The following is a 12,717-nucleotide window of genomic DNA, read 5'->3' as shown; positions in this document are numbered from 1 at the left end:
GTTTGGTTGAGTGTCAGCAATAATGTGTACCTTCTTATTGTTGAGTAGTATTCCATTGTGTGGATACATTGAGTTGCTTATGCATTGAATTATTGATCGACATTAGATTTGTTTCTGATTTTGGCTGCTTTTTTACAAAAAGATTTATTACTTTTTTTTAAATAATAGAACAGCTTTATTTTTTTTTTAAGATTTATTTTTATTGGAAAGGCGGATATACAGAGAGGGGAGACAGAGAGGAATATCTTCCGTCTGATGATTCACTCCCTAGGAGATGGATGGGAAACGAGCTGCTGGGATTAGAACCGGCGCCCATATGGGATCCCGAGCGTGCAAGGCGAGGACCTTAACCACTGCGCCATCGGGCCGGGCCCTTACTACTTATTTTTAACTGAAAGTCAGAGAGAGAAGAGACAGAGACTTTTCTTCCGTTCATTTTCCCCAAATGGCTGCAATGCCTGGAGCTGGACCGGTCTGTAGCCATGAGCCTGCAGCTTCTGCTGGATATCCTACATGAATGCAGGGACCCAAAGACTTGAACCATCTTCCACTGCTTTCTTTCTTTTTTTTTTTTTAAGATTTATTTAGTTTTTATTACAAAGTCAGATATACAGAGAGGAGGAGAGACAGAGAGGAGGGTCTTCCGTCCAATGATTCACTCCCCAAGTGGGCACAACGGCCGGTACTGCACCGATCTGAAGCCGGCAACCAGGAACCTCTTCTGGGTCTCCCACACGGGTGCAGAGTCTGAAGGTTTTGGGTGGTCCTTGACTGCCTTCCCAGGCCACAAGCAGGGAGCTGGATGGGAAGTGGAGCTGCTGGGATTAGAACTGGTGCCCATATGGGATCATGGCGCGCTCAAGGCGAGGACTTTAGCCACTAGGCCATGCTGCTGGGCCCCCACTGCTTTCTTGAGCAGGGAATTGACCCAGGAGCAGAGCAGCTGAGACTTGAACTGGCACCCATATGGTATATCTGTAGGCAGAAGCTTAACTTACCAAGCCATGGTTTTTGCTGTACTAATAAAGTTGTTATGAACATTCATGTGGCACTGTGGGAATATGTTTTCATTTTTCTAATAAATAGCTGGGAGTGAAATAACTGGGTTGTGTGGTTAGATGAATGTTTTACCTTCTAAGAAACTGCACGGTTGCCATTGTGATGCTGTGTTTAAAGTATGAAGCATCCTCTCTCTTTGCATCTTTTTAGAGTACAATGTGGGATCCAGTGCGATAGACTAGTGGCTAAATCCTTGCCTTGTATGTACTGGGATCCTGTATGAGTGCTGGTTTGTGACCCAGCTGCTGCACTTTCGATTCAGCTCCCTGCTTGTGTTCTTTGAAAGCAGTAGAGGATGGCCTAAGGCCGTAGGACCCTACACCATGGGAGAGACCCCGGGGAAGCTCCAGGCTCTTGGCTTTGGGTGGTCTCAACTCCAGCTTTTATGGCCATTTTAGGGGTGGATCAGCGAACAAAAAAATATTTTCTTTGTTTCTCTCCTTCTCTGTAAATCTGCCTTTCCAATAAAAATAAATAAATCTTAAAAAAAAAAGTACAATGTGTCTATAATCTGTAGTCATTATGTTCCACGATGTATTTCTTCAAACTTATTCTTTCTGATTGGAATTATGTGTCTTTTGCGCCAGTATCTACCTAGTCACCCCTCTTTCTCTGCTAGATACCACATTGTTTCTGTGAGATCAACTTCTTTACCTCCACATGTGAGTCAGTGTGGTGGTTGTCTTTTTGTGCCTGGCTTATTTCAATTAACATAATGCCCTCCAGATTTGTCCACGTGTTTACAAATGACTACATGGTATTCCATCATATATGTTTCATATGTATCACATTTTTTTCTCTCTTTTTAAAAAGATTTATTTTATTTTTATTTAAGAGACAGAGTAGTTATAGACAGAGAAGGAGAAAGCTGGGCCTGTGTGAAGCCAGGAGCCTCTACCGTGTCTCCTATTTGGGTGTGGGGGCCCAAGGACTTGAGTCATTCTCTACTGCTTTCTCAGGTTATAAGCAGAGAGCTGGATCAGAGCTATGACTTACTGATGAGCATATGGGATGGCAGCGCTGTAGGCAGAGGCTTAGCTTGCTATGTCGCAGTGCTAGCATGTTCTCTTCCTCCCTTCCTTCCTTCTTTCCTTCCTTTGTTCTCACTTTCTTGATGTATTTATTTTTATTTGAAAGGCAGATTTACAGAGAGGACACAAAGAGAAAGATCTTCCATTGGCTTCTTCGCTTCCCAAGTTTCCCAATGGCCAGAGCTGAGTCTGTTCGAAATCAGGAGCTGGGAGCCAGGAACTTCTGGTTCTCCCATGAAGATGCAGGGTCCCAAGACTCTGGGTCGTCCTTCACTGTTTTCTCAGGCTTTAAGCAGAGAGCCTGATGAGAAGTGGAGCAGCTGGGGACATGAGCCACTGCCCATATGGGATCCCAGTGTGTGCAAGGCAGGGACTTTAGGCACTAGGCTACCGCACAGGATCCTCTTTTTCTTCTTTCAAGATTTATTTATGGGGCATGGTGACTCAACAAGCTAATTCTTCACCTGCAAGAACTGGCATCTTGTGGATGCAGGTTCATGTTTTGGTAGCTGCACTTCTGGTCCAGTTCCCTGCTTGTGGCTTGGGAAGGCACTGGAGAATGGCCCAAGTCCTTGGGCCCCTTCAATACTACACCCATGTGGGAGACCTGGAAGAGGCTCCTGGCTTCAGATTGGCTCAGCTCCAGCTGTTTAACCATTTGGAGAGTGAACCAGTAGGTGGAACATCTTTCTTTTTCTGTATGTAACTCTATCTTTCAAATAAAAATAAATAATTCTTTAAGATGTACAAATATCTGCATATAAAGGATTTATATTTTTGTTGAAAGATTGTTGGGCTGGCATTGTGGGGTGGTGGGTTAAGTTGCTGCCTAATGTACCAGCAAGGCACTTGCATAGACACCAGTTTGAGGCCAGGCTCCTCCACTTCTGATCCAGCTCCCTGCCTAGTAAGGCAACTGAGGTTGACCAAGTACCTTGGTTCGTGCGCTCATATGGGAAACAGTGAAGAAGCCCCTCATTCCTGGCTTTGGCCTGGCCCAGCCCTTGCCGTTGTGGCAGTGTGGGGATTAAATCCGAGTGTGGAAGACCTCTTTTAGTCTGTTCCTTTCCTTCTTCCCTTTTCCCTACCTCTCTCTTAACCTCTTTTTTTTAAAGTAGTTTTAAAAGAAAAGTCAGAGTGACATGGAGAAAGAGAGAGAGAGATGGATCAAATTTTAATTTGCTGGTTTATTTTTCAATCACCCCAGAAGCTGGACTTGACCCTAGAATTCAGTGCAGGCCTCCCACATGGGTAGCATAGACCCATCTACTTGGCCCATCATCTGGTGTCTCCTGTAGTATGCGTTAGTAGGAAGGAGAGGAGGCAAGACCTGAGCTTGGCACTCTGATGCATGGCATGGGCACCCCAGGCATGCCTTCCATACCATATTGACATCTTCACCTGTGCTTGAAAAACTTTTCTTATTGGTCATGATTTCGATATTGAATTTGAGTGATTGATTTTTAAACCCAAACTCATAATAATTTAAGTTAACATGTTTTTATGATGCTTATTTGCAACTCAATTATGCTATCACAAAATCTTGGGTTTTCAGAAGATATTTGAAACTTGAAGACACATTAGGTTCTTTGCAGAAAGTTAATAGAAATAATTTCCTTTTAACAACGTTTATTTATAAATTATTTCTATGTTACCTCTCCCCCTTTTAGTACCAGCTCATCAAAAAAAGAGGGAAAACACATTGTTTGATATTCATAGATCTCCAGCACGAAGAAGCCATATCAGGTACATTCTGTTTCTAGAAGGCAGGAATTTTTATATCAATGAGAGACTTGTTATGTCTTATGTTATGTTATGCTATGTTATGTTACGTTATATTATGTTGTTGTTAAGTTATGTCTCTGCTTATTTAACAGTTTTCATCCTACATATTTTGATATTATGGGTTCACAGTTAACCTAGACTATTTTTTGAAAGATTTATTTATTTATTTATTTATGTTAAGGCAGATTACAGAGACAGGGAGAGACAGAGAGATTGATCTTGTATCTACTGGTTCACTGTGCCAATGATCTGGATCAGACCGATGCAGAAGCCAGGGCCTTGGCCTGGATTTCCTATGTGGGTGGCTTGGACACAAATACATGGACCAACTTCTGCTGCTTTCCCAGGTGCATTACTGGGGAGCTGGATTGATAGAGCTGCCAAAATTTGATAGGTGGTGCTGATGCCACAAGGAGTGGCTTAATCCTGTGTGCCACAGAACCAGATCCAGTTTGAGTTATTATGGACTACAGTATACTTGGAAGTATCATATAGAGAAGCCTAGGTTGTTGGGACATTTGTGAAGGCTAAATTTTTTTTTTAAAGATTTATTTTTATTATTTTTTGATTGGAAAGGCAGATATACAGAGAGGAGAGACAGAGAGGAAGATCTTCCGTCCGATGATTCACTCCCCGAGTGAGCGCAACGGGTCGATACTATGCCGATCCGAAGCCAGGAGCCTCTTCCGGGTCTCCCACGCGGGTGCAGGGTCCCAAAGCTTTGGGCCGTCCTCGACTGCTTTCCCAGGCCACAGGCAGGGAGCTGGAAAGGGAAGCGGGGCTGCCGGGATTAGAACTGGCGCCAATATGGGATCCCGGGCGTGCTAGGCGAGGACCTTAACCACTTGCGCCACCGCGCCGGGCCCGTGAAGGCTAAATTTAAATTAACAATTTGTGGCTTGTCATCAGTATAGTCTGAATTCCACTTTTACTATTTTGGTTGCTACAGTGTTGTGCAGTGTAGTGATTATGATGGAAAACTAATGGACAGAAACCATTCATGTGGAAAGATTCCAAAGTGAAGTAATAGGCACCAGCATTTTGCCTCTTGGATTAGACAGCTATATCCCACATTGGAGCCTGCGTTCAGTTCCTGGCTGTGGCGCTTGATTCCAGCTTCCTACGAATGCAGATTCTGGGGACGCATTGTTGTTGACTCAGTAAATGAGTTCCTGCGACCCTGTGGGAAAAGTGCAGTTGGTTTTAGCTCCCAAGCCTTGCTCCTCTCCCAGTCAACAGATGGGCATTATCTGTCTCTGCCTCTAAATAAATAAATAAATTTACAGAAATAAATATAAAATAATAAAGAGAAAAATAAGAAAAGGAAAATAATAAGTCTTACAATTGATGCTAAACAGGACAAAAAGTTACACCAGTGAGAGTTGATAAATTATGAGTTAATGGGTACCCTAGCTCTATAGGTCTTAACAGATTTGAAGTTAAAGAGTTAGGGTGTTAGGTGGTTATGTTCAAAGAGTAGCTCTTCAAATTAAATTTTAATATTGCAGTGGTTGAGAGCAGGTCATGTGGTGACAAGATCCAAGGTACGATCATGGTACATGATGTTTAAATGGCACAGAGCTCAGGACTAGTTAAAGGAGTGTGAGTGTGTAAGTGAAGCGTAGGCAGGGGTATAAAGAGAGATGTAGCTATGTGTAATTGTGGAAAGGGTGCAATGGCAGTGATCGTGTAGTGAACGGCAAGCCAACTTAGGATGGCTTGGAGGTTTCTGATAAAGCTATTAACTGAATATGCCATTTTTAAGAAGTAGTCAAACAATTTGACTTGAATATGATAAAGGTAATTTGCATGTCAAGAGGGCAATGGTGTGCTTTGGTATGGTTTTTATACTGTTTTCTAGAGATTTTTGAAATGTCATGGATTATATTAGTAATTAACATTAAGTATTATCCCTCTTTGGTGACGATTTTAGCCTTGTATGTTATTTAATCATTCTATAGTAGTTCTCATTATAAACAACTTCTTTTTCTTAAAAAATATTTTATGTATTTTTCTCACATTCAAATGAAGTTAGAAGTGTCCCAACTGGGAAGTGAAAGCCTAGAAACCAGTGTGTTATTTTCTTCAATTCTTTCAATGTCTAGACTTTCTGATTACTTGAAAAACAGAATACAAAATACAAACGTGATTTTCCATGATTTTATTGTTCTTTATAAAACAATGATGTAAATTTTCAAATTTAGATGAAAATTAGTTTTGTTATTGGACTGTCTTCCCTAACTCCTCTGTTTAAAAAATTGTAGGCCTCTTATTTTCCCCTTTTTTCTTTTACTCGTGAAATGTGCCACTTTTAAAGTTTGTGAGATGTAAACTGTATGAGGGCAGTTGCTGAACTAATGGATTTGTCGAAGTACTTGTAGCTATGGTCATTACAATGTGTTTTTAAATCCTATTTGCTATTTTAATGGTTTTAAGAATTTTTTTTCTGTAGGAGAAAGAAGCATGCCATTCATAGTAGTGACACAACTTCGTCTGATGAGGAACGGTTTGAAAGAAGGAAATCAAAGAGCATGGCAAGAGCAAGAAACAGGTTCGTACAAATTTCAGTGTAGTTTTCATGGTTGAAAGCAAGAGGCACAGTTGGAACAAATTTTGCAATCTATGGTGATACTACATTAACATTGCTATCTAACATATATTTTGGACAAGACTTAAGCACTAACTTATTTTGGATTTAGTAATTCTTACAGTGGAAATCCAGCCTTGGGAAATAACCTGTATAGTAATCTGCCAATATTCAATGATGAAACACTGTGTAAGAGTGACGAAAGGAAAGACAGTAGGTTTAGTATAGTGTCTATTTCCATCTCTACTGCTCTTCTTGTCCAAGTTCATTTAATGAGGCTGGTTTTAGGTGTGTCAGACGACTCCAGTACCTGAGGGAGATAACATTTCTAGTAGAATTGTCTTGGGAGTCCTAGGATTTTTATTGGGAAGGTTTGTTTTGCTTTTATTATTGCCTCTGGAGTTCTTTGCCCAGCTTTGGTAAATGGCTGCTACATGACTCATCAAAACCTCAAGTTGTTTTCCCTGGATAGATTGTATATTTATCTAGTAAATAATTAAAGTGTCAGATTTATTTTCCAATATTTTTTAAAATTATTTTTTTAAAAGAAGGTTTATTTTGAAAGGCCGATTTAATGGAGAAGACACAGAGAGAGGTCTTCCTGTGCTGATTCACTCCCCAAGTGGCTGCAATGGCCACGGCTGAGAATATCTGCAGCCAGGAGCTAGGAACATATTCTTGGTCTCCCACATGGGTGTGGGGATCCAAGGACTTTGGCTGTCCTCTGCTCTTTTCCAGGCTATAGAAAGCTGGATTGGAAGTGGGGCAGGTGGGACACACATCCTACATGGGACGCTGATGCTAGCAGGTGGAGGAGTAGCATGGTACGCACTGTGTCAGCGCCTTATTTTTCAACTTTTAGCACATATTTTCAGTAACAAAGATATTTTATTTAGAAAACTTGAATTTAGCAAAGTGTTTCTATAATTTGATATTATGATTGTGTTGTAGAAATCCAAAATTTTCATTTAGCATATTTTGGAAACAAATTTGAATTGGTGTAGCTTTTATTTCAAAAAGGAATTCCTCATGTCAGTGATAGTAAGAAATATGAGAAAAATCTAAGCTTTTTTCTCTTTTAGACCCAGTTATTTATTTGAAAGAGAAGGAAGCGGAGAAAAAAACATGAAGAAAAAAGAGCATAAAAGATCTTACACTTGCTGATTCTAATTCACTCCCCAAATGGTCATAGCAGTTTGATTAGGGCTAAACTGGAGCCAGGAAACTGGGATCTTGCAGGCTTCCCACATGGGTGGCAGAGGCTCCAGTACCTAGGCCATCCTCTGCTGCCTTCGCAGGTGAATTAACAGGGAGCTGAATTGGAGCTGAGGCAGCTGGGGCTGCAGCTGACGCTCTGTTATGAGATGCTTGCATTGTAAGTAGTGATTTAACCTGCTGTGCCAGGACTCTAGCCCAAGAGTTTAAGCATAAATAAAAGAATTTAATTATTATTTGATCTTGACTTTTATTTTTTTTTAAAGATTTGTTTTATTTTTATTGGAAAGTCAGATATACAGAGAGGAGGAGAAACAGAGAGGAAGATCATCTGTTCGTTGATGTGCTCCTCAAGTGGCCGCAACAGCTGAAGCTGAGCTGATCTGAAGCCAGGAGCCTGGAGCCTCTTGTGTCTCCCATGAGGGTGTAGGGTCCCAAGGCTTTGGGCCATTCTTGACTGTTTTCCCACGCCACAAGCAGGGAGCTGGATGGGAAGTGGAGCCTCTGGGATTAGAACTGGCACCCAGATGGGATCCCAGTGTGTGCAAGGTGAGGACTTTAGCCTCTGGACTATTGTGCTGTGCCCGATATGAATTATTCTGATAATCTACATTGAAAATGTATATTTTCGGTGTTAGAATTAAGAAATTTTAGTGCAGTTCTATTCATTTTAGAAACCGTACTTTTCTGAGACCGTTTATGTCATCTTTGAATATTTAACCAAGAAGCAAAAAGAAAGAAGATTATATTTACTTAGAGGATAATAAAATTAAGTAATGTGGCCTGGCATTGTTGCCTAGTGGCTAAAGTCTTCTCCTTGCATGTACCGAGATCCCATATGGGCACAAGGTCTTAATCCCAGCTGTTCTACTTCCCTTTTTTTTTTTTTTTTAATCTTTATTTATGTATTGGAAAGTCAGATATACAGAGAGGAGGAAAGACAGAGAGGAAGATCTTCTGTCCGATGATTCACTACCCAAGTGAGCGCAATGGCTGATGCTATGCTGATCCAAAGCCAGGAGCTAGGAACCTTTTCCGGGTCTGCCACATGGGTGCAGGGTCCCTAGGTTTTGGGCCGTCCCCGACTGCTTTCCCAGGCCACAAGTAGGGAGCTGGATGGGAAGTGGAGCGGCTGGGATTAGAAGTGGCGCGTTCAAGGCGAGGACTTTAGCCGCTAGGCCACGCCACCGGGCCCTCTACTTCCCTTCTTGCTTCTTCCCTGTGGCCTGGGAAAGCAATTGAGGATGGGCTAAAGCCTTGGGACCCTGCTCCTGTGTGGGAGACCTGGAGGAAGCTCCTGTCTCTTGGCTTTGGATTGGCTCAGCTCCGGCCATTGCAGCCACTTTGTGAGTGAATCAGTGGAGAGAAGATCTTCCTCTCTGTCTCTCCTGCTCTCTATATATCTGCCTTTCCAATAAAAATAAAAATAAATCTTTTTTTAAAACAAAAGTAAGTCTTTAAAAACATTACATAATATATATAGGATTTGAGGTAGCTAGAGCTCTTAAGCTATCTGTGTAACATTTATGTAATGATATTGATACAGTTTTGTTCCCAAGATGTGATCTAGAATGGCTTTCTTGAATGAAAGAAAAAGAAACTTTTTCAGTCATATAAACTGAACTTTAGACATATCTGCATAAAACCTGAGGATAAATTTAAATATAGCACAGCTTAATTTCCATTTTACTGCTAATTAATATAGTACATGAAAGTATCTTAATTGTGTAATAATATAATGCAGGAAATGAGACATATGAAAATGTTCCTCAGTTGAAACGTAGATTGGGTTCTTTGTACAACACGTTAATGATGTGTTCATACTGTCTTCTACGTGACTATTGTTTCAGCTGTAAAACAATTAGGGGGATTGACATTGTGGCCCATTGGGTGAAGCTGCCGCCTGCAGTGCTGGCATCTCATATTGAGTGGGGGTTTGAGTGCTGCTATCCCACTTTATTTATTTATTTATTTGTTTATTTTCTTTTTCTTCTTTTGTTCTTTATTTTTTTTTTGAAAGATGTGCTTATTTGTTTGAAAGCCAGAGTTATAGAAAGAAAGAGAAATCTTCTGTCTGATGATTCCAATGGCTGGGTCTGGGTGAGGCCAAAGGCAGTAAGCAGGAGCCAAAAGTTGCTTTCATGTCCCTGAAATGGAAAGAGAGGGCCCAAGCACTTGAGGCAGCTTCCATTGCTTTTTCCAGGTCGTAGAAGGGAGGTTAATTGGAAGTGGAGGAGCAAGGATAGGAACTACAGCTGTGTGGCATGTGTGCATCAGAGGCAGTGACTTGATTGGCTGCGTCACAGCACCAGCCTTTGCCATTGCTTGCTGCTAGTGTGCTTGGGGAGGCAGTAGAGCTGAGCCCAAGGACTCTGGATCTCACTGTCCATGCGGGAGACCAGGACGGAGTGGAAGACCTCTTACTGTGTGTTCCTCCCACTCTGTTTCTATGTGTTTTGGACAAATAAATTTTTAAAGCAGGGAAGCCATCCTTAAAAAGAGTTGGATGCTTCCCTGAAAATAAAAACAAAAACAAATATAGAAAATGTTAAAAATATGAGTTTGTTGTTTTCTGGGTTATAAGAAAAAGAAGAAAGATGAAAATTTGTCACCATTTAAGCTTATTTTGACATTAAAAATTAGAAATTTTGAATGCTATTTACTTAAATTTTTGTTAATTTCAGATGTTTGCCTATGAACTTCAGAGCAGAAGACTTAGCTAGTGGTATTCTCCGAGAACGAGTGAAAGTGGGTGCAAGCTTGGCTGATGTTGATCCAATGAACATTGATAAATCAGTAAGTTTTGTAACTGCTTTTCTACAGTGTATGTATTTTTAATTTTAAAATTTGCTTCTTAAATTTGTTTACATAGTTGAGAGGGATGTACGCCCATGTGGACCTCTGTTAAGGGTGGGGAAGTTCAGGTACAGAGGGAGGTGGGAAGGACATGTTTCATTTTTTTTTCCTCCAGTTTGTCCACATAGGAGAAGTGAGAGATGGCTTCTACTTACTGTCAAGCTACATCAACACTTGGGGCTGGGAGACAGTCATTTGATGACTTCCTGATGTGGGGAAGAGTATTGCGAGGGTGTTGAGTGGTTTTTATAGTTTTGAGACATTGTCAACTTCTTTGCAGAGCATTGAGAAAATCTTTCCAAGGTTGGTTGGTTGATGGAAGTTCATCTTAGTGTATCCACAGACCCGGGAACATGCTGTAAAGCTTGTTAGGAAAATTGTCCAACCTATTCTCCTTTCCATTCTCTGCTGAAGCACTTGATGTCCCCTGCTGGTCTAGAGGAGCTGACCATAACATCCTCCATGTACTGTCCACTGTACAGGTGCACAGGGATCAGCATCTGTGGAGGCCCAGACCTGATACATGCACTCCAAGCTTGGACAGTACATCCTGTGGTTTCCCTGTGGCTAGGGTCTGAGCCCAATGGTCCAGTTGGGGAGTCCCCCAAGAACCCACGCTTGGGATGACCTCAGATTTGACTTCTGAATGTGCCAGCCAGTATAGGATCAAGTGTGTGTCTGTCACCTGCACCAGGTAGTGCACTCACAGGTGAATGCAGCTCTAGTCAGTTCTACCCCCAGCCATGTATCTCATATGAACCGATGAATGCAGACACTCAGGCAGCCCTTCACAGAGCTGGTCCCCATGTGTACCAGAGGGTGTTGTGGCATAGTTGGGGCCACCCCCCAATTATCCCCACTAGGTCTCCTGCCCCTTCTCCCCCAGCTCTGGTTCTTGTACATGCCAGCTCTACCATGACCTAGCTTGGCCTAGGCCATATGCCATCCAGCTCTTGTGCATACCAGTGGGGCTTAGCTCAGCCCTACACATCCCCACACTTGGCCCTCATATATGCTGACAGGTGCTGCTGCCTTATCCAGCCTGGCCTGATTCCAGCCCTGGTTCTTGTGCACACCAGTGATAGGTATAGCTAGCAGGAGAGTGCCCACAGTTTTCCTGCCAAGCATATTTCCAGCACTGGATCTTGTGCATGCTGGGGATATTGTGGTCCAGCCTGATATAACTCGCACTCAGTCCCAGCACTTGCCAGCTAGTGCTGTGGTCTAGCTCAGCTCGCTTACACCCATTTTGGTTCTCATGCATGCCAGCTGATACGGGAGCCTGTCCCAGGTGGACTTGCCCCAGTCCCAGTTGCAGCTCTCAGGCTCACCAGTGGAAGCAGCAGCCCAGCGGGGGAATCCCCAGAGTTCCCTACCAGGTTTGCTCCAAGCCCTGCGTTTTGGCATGTGTCAGCAAGTGCTGCAGCCCTGTCTGAGATGGCCTATCCCTAGTATTGGCATTTGCAAGCAGTTACTACCTGGCTCAGCCCCATCTCCAGTCCCAGCTCTTGCCAGTTGGTGTATCAGCCTAGCCTGGCCTGGCCTGGTACTTGCCCCAGCCCTCATGTGACATGACAGGCATTGTGGTTCACCTGGCCTGGCCTGCACTCTTATTTTTCTCAATCATGCTAGTTTTGTGCTGTGGATTGACCCTTCCCGACTTGCCCCTAGACCCAGCTCACATGTATGCCAAGGGGTACTGCAACCCAGCCTGGTGTAACCTGCCCCCAGCCCTGATTATCATGCTTACATGTAGGAGCTGTGGCCTAGCAGGGCAGTTCTCCAAGTTCCTCTACCAGGCTTTGTGTGTGCTGCTACCCAGACTAACATTACTGGCCCCCAGGCTTAGTACTCACCAGTGGGCATTAACACAGTATGGCCTAGCCTGATTGGCTTGCATCCATTCCAGCTTTCATTGATGCATGTACAGCCTAGCCCAGCTTGGCTCACCCCCAGACACAACTGTCATGTGACCCTACAGGTCCTGAGGCCTAGCCCTAGTCCCACACCCATTCTGGCTCTTGCGATAGCCAGCAGGTGCTGGGGCCTAACCCAGTCTGACCTTACCCCAGACCCAGGCCCCATGCATGGGTCAGTTCTGCCTCCAGCCCCATCTTCTACACAAACTAATGGGTGCTGGAATTTAACCTGATCCTGCCCACCACACACTTGGCCCTCACGCAA

The 12,717-nt window shown here is 43.0% G+C and overlaps 1 protein-coding gene across 5 annotated transcripts in view; it reads left to right on the top strand.

Annotated features, from left to right (window-relative positions):
* Positions 1 to 12,717, top strand: part of ATAD2B (ATPase family AAA domain containing 2B) — a 153,965-nt gene that overhangs the window by 43,703 nt on the left and 97,545 nt on the right. For all 5 annotated transcript variants that reach the window (XM_040992904.1, XM_040992903.1, XM_040992906.1 and 2 more), the window contains 3 exons: positions 3,761 to 3,836; positions 6,328 to 6,426; positions 10,362 to 10,473. In XM_040992904.1, the coding sequence (XP_040848838.1) occupies positions 3,761 to 3,836; positions 6,328 to 6,426; positions 10,362 to 10,473 (287 nt within the window). The remainder of the gene's footprint in view (positions 1 to 3,760; positions 3,837 to 6,327; positions 6,427 to 10,361; positions 10,474 to 12,717) is intronic.

The sequence above is a fragment of the Ochotona curzoniae genome, unplaced genomic scaffold (genome assembly GCF_017591425.1).
Source record: "Ochotona curzoniae isolate NIBS_2020 unplaced genomic scaffold, NIBS_Ocur_1.0 contig_883, whole genome shotgun sequence".
Taxonomy (NCBI): domain Eukaryota; kingdom Metazoa; phylum Chordata; class Mammalia; order Lagomorpha; family Ochotonidae; genus Ochotona; species Ochotona curzoniae.
Note: the sequence above shows the minus strand (reverse complement) of the source record. Positions and strands in the feature narration are given on the sequence as shown.